Source organism: Lutra lutra, chromosome 7 (assembly GCF_902655055.1).
Source record: "Lutra lutra chromosome 7, mLutLut1.2, whole genome shotgun sequence".
Classification (NCBI taxonomy): domain Eukaryota; kingdom Metazoa; phylum Chordata; class Mammalia; order Carnivora; family Mustelidae; genus Lutra; species Lutra lutra.
Window position 1 is genome coordinate 73,221,750 of NC_062284.1, and position 21,424 is coordinate 73,243,173.

At 45.6% G+C, this 21,424-nt stretch overlaps 3 gene segments (V, D, J or C); 2 read left to right on the top strand and 1 right to left on the bottom strand.

Moving 5' to 3' along the window:
- The window catches only part of LOC125104778 (T cell receptor delta constant-like), a 67,940-nt gene extending 57,085 nt beyond the window's left edge, over positions 1 to 10,855 (top strand). Inside the window, 4 exon segments of the C gene segment in view lie at positions 7,336 to 7,614; positions 8,210 to 8,275; positions 8,607 to 8,738; positions 9,892 to 10,855. Coding sequence covers positions 7,336 to 7,614; positions 8,210 to 8,275; positions 8,607 to 8,737 — 476 coding nt within the window.
- The window catches only part of LOC125104779 (T-cell receptor alpha chain C region-like), a 311,082-nt gene that overhangs the window by 216,078 nt on the left and 73,580 nt on the right, over positions 1 to 21,424 (top strand). The window contains 1 exon segment of the C gene segment in view: positions 15,858 to 15,866. Within this exon segment, the coding sequence occupies positions 15,858 to 15,866 (9 nt within the window).
- Positions 12,261 to 14,767, bottom strand: LOC125104788 (T cell receptor delta variable 3-like). The segment is given in 2 exon segments: positions 12,261 to 13,453; positions 13,669 to 14,767. Coding segments are annotated over 2 exon segments (402 nt in total).

Here is a 21,424-nt window from a genome sequence, read left to right on the forward strand (position 1 = left end):
AAGCCAAGGGGTTTCTAAGGTGTCTTCCAGCTTTAGCACACGATGATTCTGATTACCATATAAGACCAATTCTTAGGGAAGATTTAGTAGGAAAAGCAAGGAAGTCCAATGCTGTGAGTGTCTTATGACCAAGTAAGAATTCTGTGATTTGATTTTTTTTAAAGATTTTATTACTTATTTGAGAGAGAAACAGAGAGAGGTGTGTGTGCTCGAGTGAGGGGAGGAGCAGAGGGAGAAGCGGGCTCCCAAATGAGCAGTGATCACCCTGGCATCTTGACCTGAGCTGAAGGCAGATGCTTTACCGACTGAGCCACCCAGGCTCCTCCCTGTGATTTAATTTTTTTTTTAAAGGTACTGGAAAAGGAGTCAAAACTATCCTTATGGATCCATTAACTCTTGTGTCATCACAGAGGTTTTGACAAGTGAGTGTTGAGGCTCCTCCCAGTCCTATCATCTATTACTTGGGTTCAATGTGTGGAAACTAGAGTCTGAGTAAGGCCCAGCCTAGCCACTCACTACCTTAACCATACTTAGCTTCAGTGACTTTGTCTGTAAGAAGCATCTAATAATATCATCTCATGGAGTTTGTTGCAATAATGTTTGCTGAAGTAGTATAAACACAAGACATTTGTAAGTAGCAAAATACTTATACAAATGGTAGTCACCTATGATTATTATGACCATTTGGGTGGCCTCCAATCTTTTGCATCAATAGCTCTTGCTCCAACCATCGTGTTCTTTTACCTCTAACTGAGGCATAGTCGTTTATGATTGACTTGAGCCTCATAGTTATGTTTCCACTAACAATAGCCATTTGTCAGCAAATTTGTTAGCAAAGCCAAAATTCCTTTCTCCCTTGGGAAAATATGATCGTGAAGCAAGTTTAGAGGGTAAGTGATGACGGGTTGAGGAGGTAATAGCAGAAAACCTAGGGACTTCCCTAAATGCCAACACTCAGAAGATAACACATATCAAACAAGCTGCCAAAATATAATGCTTAGACCTCAGAAACTGTTGCAGAGTTTTATGTCTCCAACTACACTCGTTCTGCTCTCCCCACCCCTTCCAAACATGGACTACGAAGAGGGCAAATAGGTAGCGAGGTTTTTCGTAATGATGTGTGAGGTGGTGTAATGAAGCACAACTTGTCTTTGGAAGAGGGACTTGACTCATCGTGGAACCAAGTAGGTTATGCATTTTACTTCAGAGCATATATTCCTCTGGACTTGTAGCCTAATCCTGAATGAATGGAACTTCTTGGGAAGTCAGGAAGTTCCAAACTGGAAACCCACTGTTTTATTGTTCCAGAGAGTCAAGGTAAAATATGAGGACAAATTCATTAGGTTTCTCTTAGGAAAATATTCTATATATGCATGGAAACTCAGTTCTGATGATTTATAGCAGTAAGCCTTCTACAACGGCCTGAACTAAGCCCTTGGTCAAGCTTTTGGTCCCCTCCTCAATCAGGAACTGGGAACAGGGAAAAGGCAAGCTCTAGGTGAGGAGAATCTTCCACTGTTTATGAGGACAGAGAGTCCTGGCCATGATGTAAGAAAAGAGATGGTTAAAAAGAAGAAAAATATTATTAAGGAAGGAGTTAGATCAAGATAGTCTTTTCTCCCTCAGATGACAAAAGCCAATCTTGCCCTTGTGTCGATCCCCAACACCCCATCCTAGTCTGGGCCAGCCAAGAGCAGTTAATGGGCTCACCTCTTCTGTTAGCCCGGAATCCAAGGACTCTACATTGAATGTAGAATTCAGGAGCCTACATCCAATGTAATCACAGCCACCAACTTCAGGACAATAGAGAAGTAATGGTGCTCTCCTAAGGATATTGTCCACTGATAATCTGTTCCAGGGCTTGGAGATCCAGGGGTGATATTCAAGTAGTTTGGGTGACTGCCGACAGTCAGTCACTGGGACCGGCCCAGAGAGCAGTAGTCTTTCAGAAGCTTTTCTAATTGCAGGCATTGCCCCTTACATGGTTAAACTTTATCTCAGAGGAAATAAAGAAGTGGAAAGTTACGTAAATGGGGCAAGGTGGACAGTCTTGAAAACAGCCAGTAGTGTCAACATGGCGTCTGCCACTCAGAAGGAAACATAACCTTACAGGGGTTCTTGATTGCCTGTTGCTTCCAGGGAAGTAGTGAAATTTGAGGAGTTGTCTCTGAAAGGAGAGAGACTAGAAAGAAAGAGGGAAACAATCGTGTTGTAGCTGATTGCAGTCTGATCGATGTTGGGCAAATTGAATCTGAGCACAAAGTATTGTGTTTCATTTTCCCTTTAAATCATTTCCACTTGAAATTCAGAATTATCTGCAGTGTTAGAATCAAATCTCTGAGGCTGTGCCTTTGGGAGCCTTAGGGAAGAAGGAAAGAGATGAAAGTGATGCTTAGCCCCTCTGCTGGGACGCTGACCCATGCTCTTCAGCAATACTCCATTTACTTCTTTAGTTTTCTCTTCCTGCCATGATGGAGTGTAATATGATTATGTGAAGCTCAGGTAAAGAAAGTGAGAATCTCAAGTCAAGCCCTCAATCCTTAAAGTTTTGACAGCAAATAATGGCCCTATCCAACCGTCATTCCCTTTGGCTCTAGCCCTAGACTCTTGATTTCTGGTGATGAGACAGAGTAATCTATATGGTCTTAAAATTCTATTTCACATGATTATTGTATCCTCCTGAAGCTTGCATCTGGATCCAGAGACAGGAGAAATTATAAAATGAAAACAAACAGTCCAAAGCAAGCAGCGGCTTCCCTGACCTACATCCATTACCTGTGGCACCACTGGGCTCCCTGTCGGCTACCAACTTCTTGTTCAACCCTTGGATCCTTAGAATGCCTTTTCCTGGGCTCAGGGAATTAGGAGACAGATTCCTTATTATTGTGAGACTCAGTCTGAGTGATGGGAAAGAAATTAGGTTTCTAATCAAAAAGCAGAATTTGTGACCCAAGAGAAGGAAGCAGAATATGAGAACGAGACCTGTATCTAAACCCTCTTCAGCCTGACACTCGTTATAAGAAATGTCACCAGTCAGTGACCCATCCCTGTTCCTAAGCTATCATGTTCTTCTTGAGGAGGTCTCCCAATAAACTGGGAGTTAAATTTACCATCTTGAAGGCAGCTACCTGTACCTGTCACCTTCCTCTCTCCCTCTATGTCAGCCCTGTCCCCTGTCCCAGTGCTTCCTGGCTGAGATTCTGGGCTCACAACCTCATCCAGCAAACTATTATTAGCTTCAAAGGGAACTGAGATGCTGTGCACTCAGCCCCTTGATCTCATCAAGGGCACCTTTGTAGTTCTCAGAGTTGTGGGGTCTCTAGGCTGAGACCCCGGCTGGGGAGGCAGGGCACAGATGTGCTCACCCAGGCCCTAGGGCCAGCCCCAGGCTGGTTAATTGTGAGGCAGCATTGCGATGTGCTCCTGGGATACTCGACAGATGTTTTTTGGAGCTGGCACCAGACTCTTCGTGGAGCCACGTGAGTTGCCTTTTTTCCCCTCTATTTCTAGAGATAAACTGAGTCCTGGCACTGGGGCTGCCATCCAGTTTACATTCCTTGGGAAAGTAGAACTAGGTGGAGCACCCCAGATGTGGGGGTAGGCTAGAGTAAAGTCACCAGGCTGAGTCACTGAAGTAGCTCTGTAACTAGTTTTGTTCTGAAAAAGCATATGTTAAAACTATAGCCCTGGGGCACCTAGGTGGCTCAGTCAGTCAAGCATCTGACTCTTGCTCTCAGCTCAGTTCTTGATCTCAGTGTGGTGAGTTCAAGCCCCTCATTGGGCTCCATGCTGGGAATGCAGCCTACTTCAAAAAAAAAAAAAAAAAAAAAGGAAAAGAAAAAAAACTACAGCTCCCACTTATTTCTGAAATCTTCAAAGCAGCCAAAAAGACCAGAAAAATTTTAGTAATTGTTGGAGCATATGAGGGGGGCAAGGGATATGCAGGGATGCTTTGGCCCAAAATCTCCAGAGGGTTCTTTCATTCTTACCCATCTCTTTGGTTAAGATGACTAGTATACATGCCTCATTGCAACCTGCAGACAAATGTCCTATAGCTTGGAAGATTCAAAGGAGAGAGGTGGTTTACCAGGTCGGAGTAATCAGGTAGAGCAAAGTTGTATTTCAGTGTTCAAGTTAAATCTCATATTGCCAGAGAGCCTTGAAATTGTGAGTGACATTTGTTACAGGTGGTACAATTCTTAGGGAACCAGTAGGACTCTCTATGCAAATCTAAAACATAGACGATTTCCACACATAGAACTTAAGAAAGACTATTCAGGAAAGGGATATACTTCTTCTGGAATTGTTGACCAGCACATAACTCTAGCATTGGGTCGGTGCTCATAAAAAGAGAAAGCCTGAAAGAAAACAGCAATTGTTCGAGCAAATAGCGCTCTGGAACCCACAATGAAATGAATTTATATTGGTGGGCCAAGAAGAAAGACTGGAAATTCTCAAAAAAATAAACAATTAAATCTTTCAATTTTGGACTATAACAGTGCAAATTTTACCCAACTCCAGATTTCGGTTTAAGTTAAATATAAAATAGACTAGGTTACATATGGCAACAGTACAAAAAATGCATTCCATTTTTTTTATTTTAATTCAGTCAGATAACCTTTTTTTTTTTTTTTTTTTTTGGTCACCGTGATACCAAAGAATGGATTAGAAAAAACACTTTAATTTCAAAAAATTGTTTCCTGTAGGTGGGTATTCAATGAGAAAGAGTCTGAGAAAAACATTTTGCCAAATGAATGCATTATGAGTCATCTGAAATGCTAACATTGATATTAAGAGCTCAATATCACAAGGGTATTAACTTCTGCAGACGTTTGTCTTGTCAGCTATATTACATTGTTCAAATTATTTAAACCAGGTCTCTCTAGCCCAGAGTGAACATTGACGACTGCCTTAAAATCCCAAGCAAGCCTTAATTATCCAGGTAAATCAGGCTAGGATTGGGTCAAACTCTTAGGTAACCAAGGAGATAGGATTATTTTGTTTTGTTTCATCGTTTCTTTTTTAATGGACTAGTTTCCTTTCACTGTACCTCATAACTCCCTTGAAAATCAACCAGACAACATGTCACCAAGATCAGTAGAGTGAGCAAGAAATGTCGCAAGTCTAAAGACAGGTGAACGAGCAGAACGTGTGGTTTTTCAAGCCGTTACTGCCAGAGTTATCAGCGTCTGTTATCAGTGGCTTCCCCGAAGCTGGAGAGCAAAACAAAGAAAGTTTTCTCACATAGGTGAAATCAGGTTCCAGGAGAGCCCCTTGAAAAAAATCCTCAGCCCCTCTCTTGTCTAGACCTAACGCCAAAAGTGTAAGGAACCAGATTCTTAGGAATGAGTTTCCTGCCCTGAGTGCCTGAAACAGAATCCAGTTTTTCAGCTGAACTCCAGGCAGAGAATAAAGTAGAGAATCTTGATGCTAGTGATGGGGGGGTTTCTCTGAACAGCTGATTCCCTAGGAAAGCCATGACTGGCCATGGTCCATTTACAAAATGGTGACCAGCAGGAGCTTCCAGCTCCTAGCAAACACTCCATCCCAACCAGATACAACCAATTAATTTTGTTATAGTTCTATTACCATGAGCTTTACAGCTAAAGCCCAAATCCAAATTCAGGGCTGAACATTAGAAAAATCATTGCATTTACTCCCTCATTACGAAGACTTCTCATTTAGCATTACCTTGTGTCTTGATTGTAGATCATAGTAAATAAAAGCACACTGGAATTCAACATTCTTAATTTGATATCACAGGTTTTAAAAACTCACCTAAGGTTTGCTTTGTGTTGTTCTGTTTTTGAGAGAAAGAGAGTGTGAGCAGTGGGGGGGGGAAAGGGGGACAAGAGGGAGAAGGAAAGAATTTTAAGCAGACTCTGTACTGAGTGCAGAGCCCCAGGCAGGGCTCCGTCTCACCACAATAAGATCATGACCTGAGCAGAAATGAAGAGTCAGACACTTAAAGGACTGAACCACTCAGGTGTCCCAAAAATCACCTAAGTTTTTGGTATAAGAGCTATAGTCACACAGCAATTAATATTGAAAATTAGCAGTTAAACTTGTAGTTGGAAATATATCCAGATCATCATTCAGAGATTGGTTGTCTCTCCTGATTTCAGGCATTTTCAGTTGCCCCCCCCCCCACTTCTTTTTTAACAGTTATTTGAAGATCGGAGCACCTGGGTGGCTCAGTCAGTTAAGTGCCTGCCTTCGGCTGAGGTCATGATCCCAGGGTCCTGGAATCAAGCCCCATGTCAGGATCCCTGCTCAGCAGGGAGTCTCCTTCTCCTTCTGCCCCTCCCCCACCATGCACCCTCTCACTCTCTCTGTGGTTTCTCTCTCAAAAAATTAAAATCTTTAAACAAACAAACAAAAACGGTTATCAAAGATAGTCTAAGAATCCATGTCTCCATGGCCAAAATTTATCATAATTCAGAAACTTCAGTAAGTCATGATGGGAAAGAATCATTACTCCCTCCCTCAAAGCTTTAAAACTTTCAGTTTCAAGGAAAGAAAATGATGCAGGTACAGAATGGCAAGTAGATCATAGAGCTCAGGGTGAGGCATGAATGTAAGAGGAGGCTAGGGGCACATACAATAATGGAGACCAACATTCCTCAGCTTCACTTAGAATAAAACAAGAACTGGGTTTAAACTGGTTTTATGTCTATAAGGACTTCCTGGGAATGACAGTTGTCATTTCTGATTAAAGACTCAAAACAAACTGCAGGATAGTCCCTTACAAAAGAATAAGTATTCACCTAAAGGCACAGAGATGTACTCCTTAACTTCAGCGGCTATCCTTTCTGATCTGTAAAATGGAGATGACACTCTGAAGTGATCCCAGCACTACCATCCTCAGAGTATTTGAACCAGTCAGCTAGTCCTTCTCAGACCTGTGTTTTTGATTGACACAATGCCAAGAACAAGCACCCATCCTGCTCTCACTCCAAGGGCTGACGCATTTAAAGTAAACCAACGGATGCAGACAGCTACTCAGCCTGACTGCGATTGTCCAGAGGATTGATGAATGAAATATAGATAATTGAAACTCAGACGATCTAGAAACTTCTTTGTAGTTGTTCTTTTCCATCTCTGCTTCAGCCGTGTCACTTAGCAACTCCTAACTAGAAGTCAAACTGACTGCCTTTCATTTCCACTGCCCTTGGCCACACGTTGATGGGAGTACTAAAAACCCCAGGTCACTCACAGGATGCACGATTGTCTGGATTATAATGTTTGGCCCCAACGGAATTGAAGTAAACACCATTGTTTAACTCCCACACTTGTGGATAACCATCTTCCAAAATAAATTGATTATATTTACAGGAAGCCAGCCTCCTGCCAAACCATTCGTTTTCACCATGAAAAATGGCTCCACTGTTGCTTGTCTGGTGAAAGATTTCTACCCTAAGGAAATAGACATAAAACTTGAAGCACCCAAGACTATAGTAGAATTTGACCCTGCTATCGTCGTCTCTCCCAGTGGGAAGTACAGTGCTGTCAAGCTGGGTCGGTATGAGGATTCCAATTCAGTGACCTGTTCGGTTGAACACAACAATGAAATCGTGCGCTCCACTGACTTTGAACCAAAGAAGAGTCCTTCAGGTAGGTCATATCTAGCTTCAAGGGGTTGGAATTGTAGGGATGAAGCATTAAGGGAAAGGGAAGTTGGAGATGTAAACTCTTGACCGATCACTGTCAATATGGCATCACGCGGGAAACAAGGCTGAGGCCCAACTAGGCCCATCATTGACTTGGATTTGAACTCTGCATCCCCAAGCTGGGAGCTGAGATAAAGCCCAGCTTATTTCACCCCCACCCCCATTTCTTCTTCACCAACCACTGTCTACTTTGTACTGATGACTGTCCTCCTACTAGACCCTGAGTTAAAAATTCATGTGCAGTCTAATCCAGTGTGAATACCAAAACAAGGGGGCAGGCTGGCCTATCACGGGATTGAGAATCCTCGTTCTTCCTACAAATCAGAGGCATACCTGATTGTGGAACTCACAGTGTAACAAAACAAAACAAAATCCAGAATGGGAAGAATGTTGGCTATGTGAACAGCTGTCTGAACTTAACCAAGTCGTACCCCCTGGTCCTCAGTGTGCTTACTTAGAGTCTCCTCCACTTTTAAAATCTGAAATCCTTTGAACCTCTTGGTTGCCAGTAAATCCCTGACCACTGCTGTTTGTTCTAGGTAACGTAAAACCAACAGAACCTGGAAGCATGGAGCAAACTTCAGAGAACCTCTATGGGCGCAAAGGTTAGTTGTAACCAAGGGTTGACTTCAGAACTGAGGGTTAAAGCAAACTCTGTCATTGTCAGATGGGGCTAAAAGTCAACCATCTTTCAAAAGAAAACAAAAACTACACCCAAGCCCAGTTGGTTCCCTATGAGTCTCAGCAGAGCTTGCCTGGCTGGGAGTGAGCAGCAGCTGGGAGTCCCAGAGGGCCGAGTGGCAGCGAGCTGGACTTGCAGACCAGGCAGAATGCTGGTGATGGGGGCGGGCTGCTTGGCAGTGTTGTGGGCCCAGTCTCTGGAAGGGAACTTAGTCTCTTGCTAAAGCCACCATCTTTACTCTTATTCAACCACAGTTCACCAGAGCTCACAGTTCACAGCCGGGAAGGTGAACATGCTGTCCCTCACAGTGCTGGGGCTCCGAATGGTGTTTGCCAAGAGTCTTGCCATCAATTTTCTCTTGACTGCCAAGTTATTTTTCTTTTAAGGTAAGAATTGGCTGTTTCTTATTCCTACCCCTACATAAACTATGCTACACAGGGAGAAAAGGAGTTTAGGAATGTAATAGGCCAAGAAGCCTTGGGAAGAGAAAACCACATAGAGACATATTATGATTTAATAAGGTGGGCCTCCTCAGATACTCATCATAACGCCCCGTCTCCTGTTATCCTCTTGTATCAAGCCAGACTCAAATGCATTATGTAGTATAATGTGATACCAGCCAATAATCCCCACCTCCATCCCAGAAGCTAAAAAAAATTATGGAGCTAAGTAAGGAGAAATAGTTTTTTTTTATTTACTATTTTGTTTATCTGGCCAAAGGGCCAAGGGCTATTGGCAAGGTCATCAGTAAAGCTTTGCCCAAGGAATTTCCAGAACCTGCCTTTGCCTAGACAAAAAGGATGCCAGCTCCCATTCCTTTATCACAGGACTCCAATGTGTAGACCAGCCCATCTTTGGGATGAACCTCCATCCCCATTAGTAGTGATCAGCCCAGTGCTAGCTACTCAACGATGCATATGGAGTCACAGCTGAGACATTATTTGCCTGCTACTTATATTCCTTCTTCAGGTAATCTCAGACACGAAGTTCAAACTGGGGCCTAGGTTTGCCTACAAAGCCCCTTCCCCAGCACCCCCAAACACTCCTCAGTCCCAACTCCTGATCTAAGGACAACTATGGATTTTGAATGTCAGACTGATCCAACCCAACCTGAAAACAATGTCCAGTCACTTCCAAATGGCTGAATGGTTCTAGGCGGTGTGACTATCTAGAAAGAACTTGACACTAGGAATCAAAAAAGATGTGGGTTTTCACCCTGACCTTGTCCCTAACACTCTGCTACCCTAGCCTGTTGGCTCCACCTCTTTGGCCTGAGTATTTGTGTCCATAAAACAAAGGAGCTATGATTGAGGAGAGCAAATGGGTTCCATGGCTTATGCCAACATTGATGGGTTAATACTGACCGGCTGAATTATGGCCATGTGCAGAAGGGAATCAGGCTACAAGAGATTAGTGACATCTGCAAGGATATAACCTTGGCAAGTGCTGGCCAGCCCCAGATGACACGAGAACCATGATTCCTCTCAGCCCTGATGGTCTGTGATCTATGACACTCTGACAACTGTCCTTCACTTGCAGGCTGACCGGCATAAGAAGGCTCCATTATGAGACTCTCACGTTATGTCTTCTCAAAAGCCTACAGGGTTGCTGTCTCCTAGGCTTCTGACTTCTTGGTGATTCAAGTCGACCTCCTGCAGCCTTGTATAAATGGCTGCTACCAAACCAGGTTTCCTTCAGAGACAAAAAACCCAGCTCATTTCCCAGCCGAGTGGAAAGACAAAAGTCCTGGGGAGTTAGGGAGGTTATTATTCTCCTAACAGCTCTATATGCTGCTTTCTAAAGAGATATAGGACTCATTTTCTTTTTTATTTTCTACAACTAATATGCTTTGGGAAAGGTGTTTTGTTCCTTTGACTTTCTTTGCCTTAGGAAGTAGAGAGTGGGAGCCAAGGATTCCCAGCTCCATGGTCTCCAAGGAAAATAGACCCTGGAGGTCAGAAAGCAGATGTCCTTTACATAACAGGAATGGCTCTGCCCAGCCCAGCACTAGATTTGCCCCAAGCTGGCATTCCCAGCCACAAAAGTCCTTTCTGCTTTTCCCAGTACTTTACAAACAAAATCACATTTGAATTCCCATGCAGCTGGTGGGGTTTCTAAAACATCATCCAAATGCTCTCTGAGCTATTAGCAAAGATCAGAGTAAAATACAGAGAAAATGCACTTACTTCTATTAACTGATTTAACAAACATGAATTGACTCTCTCTACGTTCTGGGCACTGTGCCGAGGGTACAAAGATAAGTAAGATGTGGGCCTGCTTTCAAGCAGCGAATTGTGCAAGTGTTTCTGGAGGGAGGGAAGAGGAACAAGACCCCTCGATTTTGGCTGTAAAAAGATTATCTTTCGAGGGGTTTGCCTGCCAGTCTGTGCACAGGGAATGTGAGGTCGGGGGATGATGATTCTTGCCTGCCCCTTGTTGTTGATGGTTTTCTGCCTTTCCCGGTGCTGTTCTCTGTTGCATTTATTAAAGTGCATTGAGTGTGCCTTGCCTCTAGCTTTACTCATAACACACCACCGCAGGGGGTAAGTGGGTGCTGCGAACTCTCTGTTAGGCAAAAAGAAGCCAAACTGAGCTTATAGGTCATGCTGTGGCTTCCTGAGCCCCAGACCAGCAGGTTCCTGCCTTGGGGACCCTAACCTGGGTTTCTGGCTGTCGCTGCTTTTCACAGCAATGACCTTTCTGTGGCCTATGAACTCTACTACTCCCACCTCAGCAAAGCCACAGCTTCTTCCAAGTGCACCCGCTCAGGCAGCAGAGCCCCTGCTCCCCAGTATTGTGGTTTCCTCAGCACCCAGGGCACTATGTAGGGTACCAAGTGGGGGCTTGTGAGGTCACAAATGAAAAAGCCACCCTCACTAACTCCCCCTGCCATTGTCATCTGCAGACTGCCAGGTTATGTCTTCATGGCCCAAAGCAAAGAAAGATGCAGTAGCACTCTGACTCAGTGGGTATGGGACCGTCTGGGTGGATAAGCAGGTGCACGCAGGGAAAAACCATTAAAAAGGCTCCACACAACATCCTCTAGTCTGTGGAAAGAACACCTCCTTCCAAAACATTCCCATCTGTTACCTGGGGCAACAGCAGCATGTTTCTGTGAGTGGCCAAGAACAAAAAGATCACACCCTCCTTTTTTAAATGGAAAAAATATGCCCCCCGGAAAAGGTAATGTACCTTGTCCGAAGTCATGCACTGAGGCAAGGACGGGGCTGTGGGCTGAACCACATTATCAAGAGCGCCAGCCTGAAGTTCATTCTACTGGAGTAGAATGGCGCTGTCTTCAGGCTCCACCAGGGAGATCACCCCCAAGACAAAGACGAGGTGTTGATTTGATTTCAGCTGGACTGGACTTCAGGGTTGTCCTCTATTTAGCATATAAATGAGCCACCCTCTGGTCCACTTTGGTGACAAAAAAAAAAAAAAATCCTAGTTTATCACAGGATCTCAAATTTCCTCCACCAAAAGGAGCCTCCAGAGAAGATAACTGGCAGGAGCCAGGCATGGGATCATGGCTGTCTTCAGGTCTGGGGAGCATCATGCTGCAGGTTCTAGTTTCCCAGAGCTTCCACATACAGCACCTCATTTAAGCCCACAGCAACCCTGAGGGAGTCCTCCAGAAGACGGCTGTACACACTCAGTCATGGGCAGAACAGAGACCCCGAAGGCTGAGTCAGCTGCCCACGGCCTTTGGCTCCCTCACCCATGTTCTCTACGCTCCTCTCTGTAGTGACGGTCTTTCACCCACCTGTTTTGAAGCCCAGATAAACAGCTGCCAGAGCCTGATAAAGCTGCTCGGGCACCCCTGAGGGGAGAGCCCTAAAATGTGGCACCTGCCCTTGGCTCTGTCACTAACCAGCTCTCTGACCTTGGGAATGAATGTCCCTCACGTCTCTGGGCTCCAGTGCTGCAATAGCTAAGGCTTCTACCCTCTCCTAGGTTACGTCTCCCAACTCTACTCATTGTTTTAAGGCAGAGAATTCAACAGAAATGAAGGAAAGAGGGACCCGCTCCCAGGGCTTAGGATTTTTCTATTTTGACATCACATACTTGACTTTCCCTGAAGATAATGGTCTTCCTTGGAGACACCCCTGAGCTCCAGACTCAGGGACTTTGAAGCTGGTGTTCTGGGAATCACAGACAACCTGCTGGGAGTATCTCAAGGCTCTCCAGTGAAAGAAAAATGTTCTCCAAATAAAGTAAATAAAATGGTGGTGCCAAAGAGCATTCGAGAAAAATGAGGTAACTCTACAAGAAGACGCAGAAATAAGGTGAATCGGGAAATTTTTTGAAGTAACTTTGGGTCTAATTTTGAGTCTTCAAAAGAAAACAGAATGAATCACAATAAGGGATAAATGATGGAGACTAAAATAAAGACCCTCCTGATGAGTTCTCCCTAGCCTGGCCTTTCACCTGACCCATTCTGGTATCTTCATAGGACTCACAACTCGTACTTGTCAGCCCTGCTCTGTGAGGCATGAGTGAGCTGGGCACTGGGGATGCAAAGATGAGATTCTTCAGACATCTCTCTCCCCCTCTGCCACCACCAGGGCCCACAGAGTCAGAAGGGGGGAGGGGCTCTGCTCCATCTGAAGCCAGGGGGAGCTGGCTTTTTATTATTCAGCAGACCCCCTCGGGCACCTCTGAAGGCCAGGCCAGAGCACAAAATAACTGGGAAGAAGGATCCCATGTCTGGGGACGTGAGCTGCCTTAAGAGGTAGCTAGAGGGGGCTGTGCCCGGGGTTTACGTAGACTTCCTGGGCACCTGAGTCACTGTGGGGGTTCATGGCACAGTAGTAAGTGGTGCTGTCTTCAGGTTCCACCAGGGAGATCACCAAGTTGAAGGTTCTCTGGGACGGACTATGCAGCACAGAAAACCAATCCCTAGTAAAATCTGCGTTGTGGGTTAGAATTTTATCCCGGTAAAAGATAAACTGAAAGGAGTGACCTGGCCATATCCGGTACCAGTACAAATCAGGGTTTGATTCTGTAGTGTAATAGGTACAGAACAGCTTCACACTACTGCCACTGGCCACTGTCTGGTCCAGGGGGCTCTGGGTCACTTGGTCACACAGCACGCTCTCGTCTGTGAAGAGAAGAAAGAGGATATAGTGAGATCCCACACTCCACAGGCACTGGGTCCCACATGGGCCCACCCGGATGGAACTCCGTGGGCAGACGCAAGAGGAGGAGAATAACTGGAAAACCAAGTATACAGAGAAACAGGACAGGCGCTGAAAGTGAGAGAAAGGGAAACGGGGTGGTAGGATATGAGGAAGGTATACAAGTGAGTGTACTCACAGGAAAGCAAAAAGCTAAAGCCCACAAGAAAAATCATCTTTGCCTCCTATCAGGGCCGAGGCTGGAGAATAAACTGGGGCCCCTGAGGTCTCTGAGACCATCTTAGGGCTTCTGAGGAAGGAGGTGGGAGGGAATGCGAGCAGGCAGGCCACAGAGAGGGTCATGTGACTAAATGAGCTCTAGCTCTGCTGGCAACTACTTCCGCCCAAGAAACTGTTGTTGTTGTTCTTTTGGTCCTCCATCCATCTTGAAGGAATCCTCCTGTAAAACACAAAGAAAATGAATTACTTAAACACATACACAGAGAACTAGAACCTGCAAGCCCAATGATCACCTGCTTAGACATCCAACTGCTATATGAGAGGCTTTCTGCCCTGCCTGTATCCTTGGTCCCATACTGGGGACCAGGTCCCAGTCACCCAGCACCTGGCAGATCCACACTTGTGCCCAAGCAATGCCGTTCGGCTCATTTCTTAGTCCTCCATGGAAGGAGGGAGGGAAGAGGATTGAATAAGATCGATTCTAAAATCTCTCCTAGCCCTGAATTCTAGAAATCTTCTATCTCTGATGCCTGGATGCACACCCTGACTCCCCCCCGCCCCCCTGCCCAAGAGTGCTTCCTGCATGTCACACAGTGTGACTTTCCATCTTTCAGGAGGCCCCTTGCAGCCCACGCAGGGCTCCAGCTGGCAGATTTTCCCCCGAAGCAGAACTTCCCACAGGCAGAGCTGCTGTGACTGGGTTACAAGTTTGCTGGGCCAGTGCTGGTTGGGAGCCCCTGGAACCGGCCCTTCCAGCCACATGCCAGAAAATAGTGTGTTCTCTATAGGCTAGGACATGACAGTGGCGGGAAAGCACTGCCCTGAGAAAAGGAAGACTGAATCCCTCCCTGCCCCAAACCCAGGAGTGTTTGTGGGAAGGTTTGCGGGGGTATAAATCAGATGGTGGCAGCTGGACCCCTTTCCTGGGCCTGTAACACCCTGCAAATGGTCCTCCCGCTGCCTCCTGTCCAACCTCACGTCCCTCATACGCCCACACACACACCCCATAATGCCAGTTCCATGAGGGCAAAGACCTTGCCCAGCTGGTCACTGATATACCCTCAGCACCTAGGATAATAATCAACGATCAGTGAACATTTGTGGGATAAAGGAATGCAATATTCTTCACTTAAAAAATCACCGTTGACATGGATCAGTTTGCAGGACACCCAATTAAGTTTGGATTTCAAAAGGACTTTTAGTGATACTGGAGATGCACTTATACAAAAAAAAAAAAAAATTTTTTTTGTTGTTTATCTGAAATTCAAATTTCATATAAGTGAGGAGTGAGGAGCCCGATGCAGGTCTTGATCACTGGGCACCCTGTATTCTATCTGGCAACCCCAGGCCTGGAGAAAGCAAACACTGGGCAGCCCCAAGTCCCCCCCATGAGCATCCCCAGTCCGTACCCCCCACTCCCACCCCAAGAAGGGGTGGTTCAGTGACCCCGCTACCCTGGCCAGCACTGTTCCCTGCTGGCTGGGGTCCCCTCCACAGGAACGGAGCCCTCTGCTGGCAGAGGACTATCTCAGAGCCTCCAAGTCTCCCAGGTCCATGAGCTCTGCCAGGCCCCACCCAGATTCTGGGGTCTGTCCTGGCCCTAAAGGTGTCAGCAGCCTTGATATTTAAAAGAGAGCTGAATGTTCCCTTCCTGATTTAGACAGTAGCAATTTTCAAATTTAGCTGCTACTCGTCTTCCGGATGCCCAATGTCAATTCCCCCTGACCACAGCCAACAACAGAGAAGACAGTTTCAGACACCCTCCCACAGAGGGACACCCCATGCCCTAATGCTTCTCCCAGAACATTCAGACTCTGAGACCTCCTTGGGGTGGTGTAGTCATGACTCTCCCCACCAGGCTGTCCTCCCAACAGTCCTTGAAGGCCTCCCTCCAGGAAGGGCACTTCTTGGAACAGCAGTGCCGTGTCATGATGAAGAATGAGCTTCTGTCACAGAAACAAAGTAGAGTGGTTGTCACCCGGGGTCGGGGCAGGAGACATGGCAAGATGCTGAGCCCCGGGTACAAATTGCCAGTTAGAAGATGAACAAGTTCTGGGAATCTCATGTAAAGCCTGGTGATTATAGTTGATACCATTGTATTATATACTTGAAAGCTGCTAAGGAAATAGACCTTCAGTGTTCTCTCAGGGCACCAGGGTGGTGCAGTTGGTTAAGCATCCTACTCTTGGTTTCGGCTCTGGTCGTGCTCTCAGGGTCTCAGGATCGAGCCCCTCATCGGGCTCCTCACTCAACATGGAGTCTGCTGAAGATTTTCTCTCTCCCTCTGTCCCTCCCCCCTTGCTCTTGCTCTCTCTCTCTCCCACTCAAATAAACAAATAAAATCTTAAAAAATTTTAAAAAGATCATAAATGTTCCCACCACAAAAAAAGTCATGATGATTATGTCACGTGCTAGAGGTACAAGCTCACGCTGTGTTGGTGACCATCTTGCAACATGTGAGGACATCAAATCAAAGGCTGTACACCTTAAATGTACACAGTGTTATATCATTATTTCTCAACAAAGCTGGAAGAGAATTTTTTTTCATTTTTAATGAAAAAAAAAAAAGAGAGAGAAGTGGGGTTCTGGAGGCAGGTGCCTGGGTTCACCCAGCTCCAGCATTTCTTTGTTCCATGACCTTAAGCGTGACCTAACCCCTCCAAGCCTCAATTTCTCCCTCTGTAAAATGGAGGTGACAGTACTAGCTTTTTCACAGGACTGCTGGAATATTAAATGAAATAATGTATGCAAGATGCCTGGTAAATGATGTGGGATTAGCTTTTTTGTCGCTCTTGCAATGTTTGCTAAATGGACTGATGAATATAGTTCCTGAGAGCTTTATTCTCTTCAAAAATATTTAGAGAAAAGATGCTGAATAAATCTAAAAAAAAAAAAGTCGTGAAATCTGGTGAAAGTCACATTGTACCAATTAATGGTCAAAAAAAAAAAAAGTGACCCACATCTTTAATTTTTTGTCCATTTTGCAAGCATGACATAGAGCTCCGTGCCCCCCTGAGCCCTGAGACCACTGGGCTCTTCCCAAATCCTTAAGAGCAGTGGGAGTCTGAGAAATGAACCTTCCAAGCCTGCTTGTATGTTTTCTAAAATTTGCAACAGGCTTCTTCATGAGAGACCACAATGTGCAACTGAGTACAGTCAAGTGACCCCCAACATTTCAGGAGAAGAGAGACTCTCAGAATGTAATGACCCATTCCAGACTTCTCACCTTTGAATTTCTCTATCGCAGCCCCTTTAAAACCTATGATGCCTGCAGCCTGAGCAGCTCCCCAAGGCCTCGTGAGTGCCCCAGACTGCCTTTCATTAGCCTGAAACCACCCCTCCAGAGCAGCCCTTGGACTTGGCGGGGTCCCTGGCGGGATTTGGTAGACAAGGCCGTTCTTGTCCCACAGCTTGGCTCTTGGTCACCGCAGTCCCTCAAAAAAAGACTTTCCGGGCGCCTGGGTGGCTCAGTGGGTTAAGCCGCTGCCTTCGGCTCAGGTCATGATACCAGGTCCTGGGTTCGAGCCCCGCATCGGGCTTTCTGCTCAGCAGGGAGCCTGCTTCCTCCTCTCTCTCTGCCTGCCTCTCTGCCTACTTGTGATTTCTCTCTGTCAAATAAATAAATAAAATCTTTAAAAAAAAAATAAATAAAGACTTCCCGCTTCTGCCTAGGTGGGCAGCTCTGTTTTTGACCTTGCAGCGCCCTCTGCTGCTCTAATTAGCCCATCTCCATAAATAGGTCATTGGGGATGGTGACGGAAAACAGGTCAGGGGAGGAAAATATTCTTTGTTCACAACGTAAGTCAAAGCTGCTGCTTCTGTTCCCGTTTCCCTTTCAACCCCCAGAGCTGCAGCTGTTTCTCTGTTGGCCTATCCTCCCCAGTCACTCAAGGAGGACCATCTATAAGGATATAAGACGGTACCCTAAGAGGGTACATGGGCATTTTCCTGTCAACAAAAAGTGTAATGCAGCAGTAGAGGCCATGGGGAAATGTCCTTGGGTGGATATGGACAAATGTATCTCTTTTTATGAAAGAATAGAAACGTGATCAAAAGGAAACGCTTAGAGACATCTGAATGTGTGGTGATGGGAGCTGAATGGTCTAGAGAAAGGGTTTTTCCATCACTTTCTCTCTGTACCACATTCCATTCCAAGACCCCCCAGGACAGACCTGGGCTGATGGATAACGGGAAGTATGCCAGACAGGGAATGAGGTCCCACAGATGTCGTTCACCCCCAGGCAGAGGGACCTCCCAGGACCTCTGTTTTGGGAAAGATCTTGCTGAAGGCCCTTTGGGCAAGAACTGGTGTGAAGAGCCCCAAAGCCAGCGTTTGAAGGAGAGCTGCGAGGAAGAAGCAAAACTTCTGTGGTGCTGCTGTTGCCATGTCTGGAGCGCCTGTGAGAACGGTCTTGGTCCAACCAGGTCAGTGACCCCTTTTGGGATGGGGTGGTGTGGGACCTGACTCTTGTCAGCCAGGTTTCACAAGTCTTCTATAGGGTCTTCTCAGCAATCACTCCCCAGGGCGAGGAGGCTGAACAGGTTCTACGTGACTGGCCACAATAGTGGCTTTCTGGAACACTGTTCAGAAGGACTGTGAGGCCACATACAGACTCAGAGCTAAAGAGTGATGTGTCTATTAGCAAGATATGTCATGGGACCAGGAGCAAGAGGCAATACCACACGGTTTTGTGTTTGCCACCTTGCTCTAGATGTCATTCCTGTAATGAGTCCCACAGAGAAAGGATAATCAGAGCCAACTTTCTGTTGGATTAGCTTTTTTGTAAAGGGCAAATTTTTAAATCTCTGTCTTCCCTTTGGCTTCCCTGGAATCTCACGGACCATTTCCCCTACTAGCAATTGCTGGTGCCTGCAGCCTAAGAAATTTAAAAAAAAATTAATGAGTTATGATGCTCTCTATCTCTCTTGAAATTATAAACTATGCACCAAAATCAACTGCCTTGTTTGTATGTCTTACCCACTGTTTAACAGGGATAACCATACCTGCGCTGGCCACAGAATTCCTAGGGAAGATCCTTATGCTCCCGAGTCACAGGAAGGGAGCAGCAGAAGCAGCACTGGGACTCAGGAGTCCTTAGTTTTAGCTCTAGCTCTGCCTCGACCTACCTATATGACCTTGAGCAAATTTATCTCTCAGGACTTCCGCTTCTTCATCTTTAAAATAAGGGCATTGGCCCAGGAGGTCACTAAGCTCCCTTTCAGGTCTCACACCCTAGGAAACTAATATGAAGCCACAGAGCTGACCTAGGAGAGTTACTAGTTTATAGTCCCCCCATGCATGTTGCTTGAGGTCCTCATTGCCCAGAGAGGGGGGAAAAAGCAAAGCAGGCTTCTTCACTGGGGATTAACATAATTTCTTGATTCAATATGTGTGATTCATCAGAGCCTGGAGGTTCAGGCCCAGATGCCAACTTGGAATCTGGTTATTATTGCATCTGGGAGACAGAAAGTGCTGAAAACAGCCTTTGGAAGAAACATCAATTTGGCCAAAAAAAAAAAAAGAAGAAGAAGAAGAAGAAAGGCATCCTTGCATAGTGTGATAACATTTTGATATCTTATTTATCATCTTCATCCCTGAAATCTATTCTGCCCTCTTCTGTGTCTGCTCTGAAAGAGGGAAGCAGGGCAGACCTTCCCCAGGGAAGATGGGGCACCTGCAAGGGACAGACAGGCATCTCAGTCTAGCGAGGAAACAGAACAAAGTTGATGCCACATGCCTTTCAACCGTGCTGACGCTTCTGGTTTTTGTAAAGGTGCTCACCCCTGTGGGAATGGGGTTAATAGGAAACTGACATTTAGAACCAAGACTAAAAAGAATCATGAAACTCAGCAAGTAATATCTGGCAGAATTAATTTTTTTTCATCTGGAAATTGTCAGAGAGATAGTCAAGTGTTCCTCGAGGACTAGGAACAAAAGATGAATGTTTAATACAATTCAATTTAACAAACATTTATTAAGTGCCCAGAGTTTTTCCCAGGGATCATCTGGGTCCGTTTCTGAGAAGACGTGATCAATGCCCTAAGGGAAGAGGGGGTTTTATCAATGGGCCAGAGGCTGGATGACTGGTGACAACAGATTCACTTTTGAGACCCAGGCATGGTTGAATGTGGACCTGAGTAAGTAGTTGAGCTTCAGAAGAAAAAAAAAATGTGTACAACAGCATGGAAAATCTAAAACATGAGGTAATCAAAAATGTTATTTTCTGATAAGCTTTAGCATGTATTTCATTATTTTCTAGAGCAGGCTTACTTTCCCAGTTATAAGCTATCTTGAGCTGATCTATAAAGTCTATGGGAGGAAAGTCTTTTAAGAATTGTACATTTCTGAAATTAGGCTCCCTAATTTTCTGTCTTTCTGATCATGAAAAAAGGGGCCTGGCCTCCCTCCCATACTTGAGGCCCACGGGGGTCTCCTTCCCAGCTCTAGGTCAGAACCATCAGTGAACAACCAGGCAGTTCTGGGGTGGGCAAGAAAGAACAGCCTGCTAGGTGTTGAGGATAGGGAGATCCCAGCTGCCCGTGAAGCCAGAGAAGAGCTTTGGGCCATCCTAACAGGCTTGGTCCTGCTCTCCTCACAGCCTGCATCCTGGGCTGCATGAGCAGGACAGGGCAACCCTAAATGACCTCATCATATATGGTGTCCCTGATTACACTAGAGGCAGGTCTGAGAAGAGGAAGTGGCAAACTAGCACTAGGAGGGACTTTTGGTAAAGGGCCCAGGCACTGTGTGAGGACGCTAAGAAACCCCACATGGGGAAGGGGGTTCAGGCCATTGTCAGTGTGAGTAAGTACCTCCATTTCAGACCCAGTGTTAGCATCGAAACCCCTCAGTACCCAGAAAACTGAAACTCTTGGCTAGATGATGAATTCCATTATCCTGTGGGAAAAGGCTGTAAAGATCAAACCACCTTTGCTGTGGGGAAGCAGGAGCCTGTAGTTTATGTAGAGGCGTCAGCTCCTGTGGGAAGAAAGGAAATAGGAAATTTACATTTGGAACCGGGACTGCAGTGAGAGTGAAACTTAGTAAGTACAAGCTTTGCGCCAAAGGTGTCGGTTTATTTGGTTTGGTTTCTGAATTATCTGGAAGCTCCAAAGAAAGAATACTTCTCCCCTGAGGATTCAGTCCCAAACTCCTGACTTCAAACTTCCAAAAAGATTAAATGTTAAAATAGATGGGAGGCCTGGAAAACGCTATTTCTCTATGTAATAAGTAGATACTTACCTTGCTTATTTATTTTGTTTAGGAAGTGGGGAGGAGGACTAGACACCCTTGTAATGCGGGGAGGAGTGCACAGTATTTTTAGATAAATCCAGAGACTCAAATCAAAAACTATTAGCTCAGAAAGCCCTTAAAGACCACGTAAGTCACTTCTTGAATTTTGCAAATGAGGACAGGGAAACTCAGAGAGGTTGCAAACTTGCCCAAGGTCACACAGCTGAGCCTGGTCCAGGGCAAAGCCAAGAGGGCTCATAGCTCTCACTCGGCCCGACCCAAGGGAGAAAAAAACACCTTGGTCTTTGGCCATAGCAGCTCCCTTTTGCACCCCAGACATTCTTTGTCCAAGACTTAATGAACTTCAAACAGAACCCCAAACTGCCAAAGGGAGATAAAAATCATTGGTATCTATTTTGGGTGAAGTAAGAACCATAGCTGAACTTGATATTTGGGGAAAGGCTCAGCCATCTGCAGACTG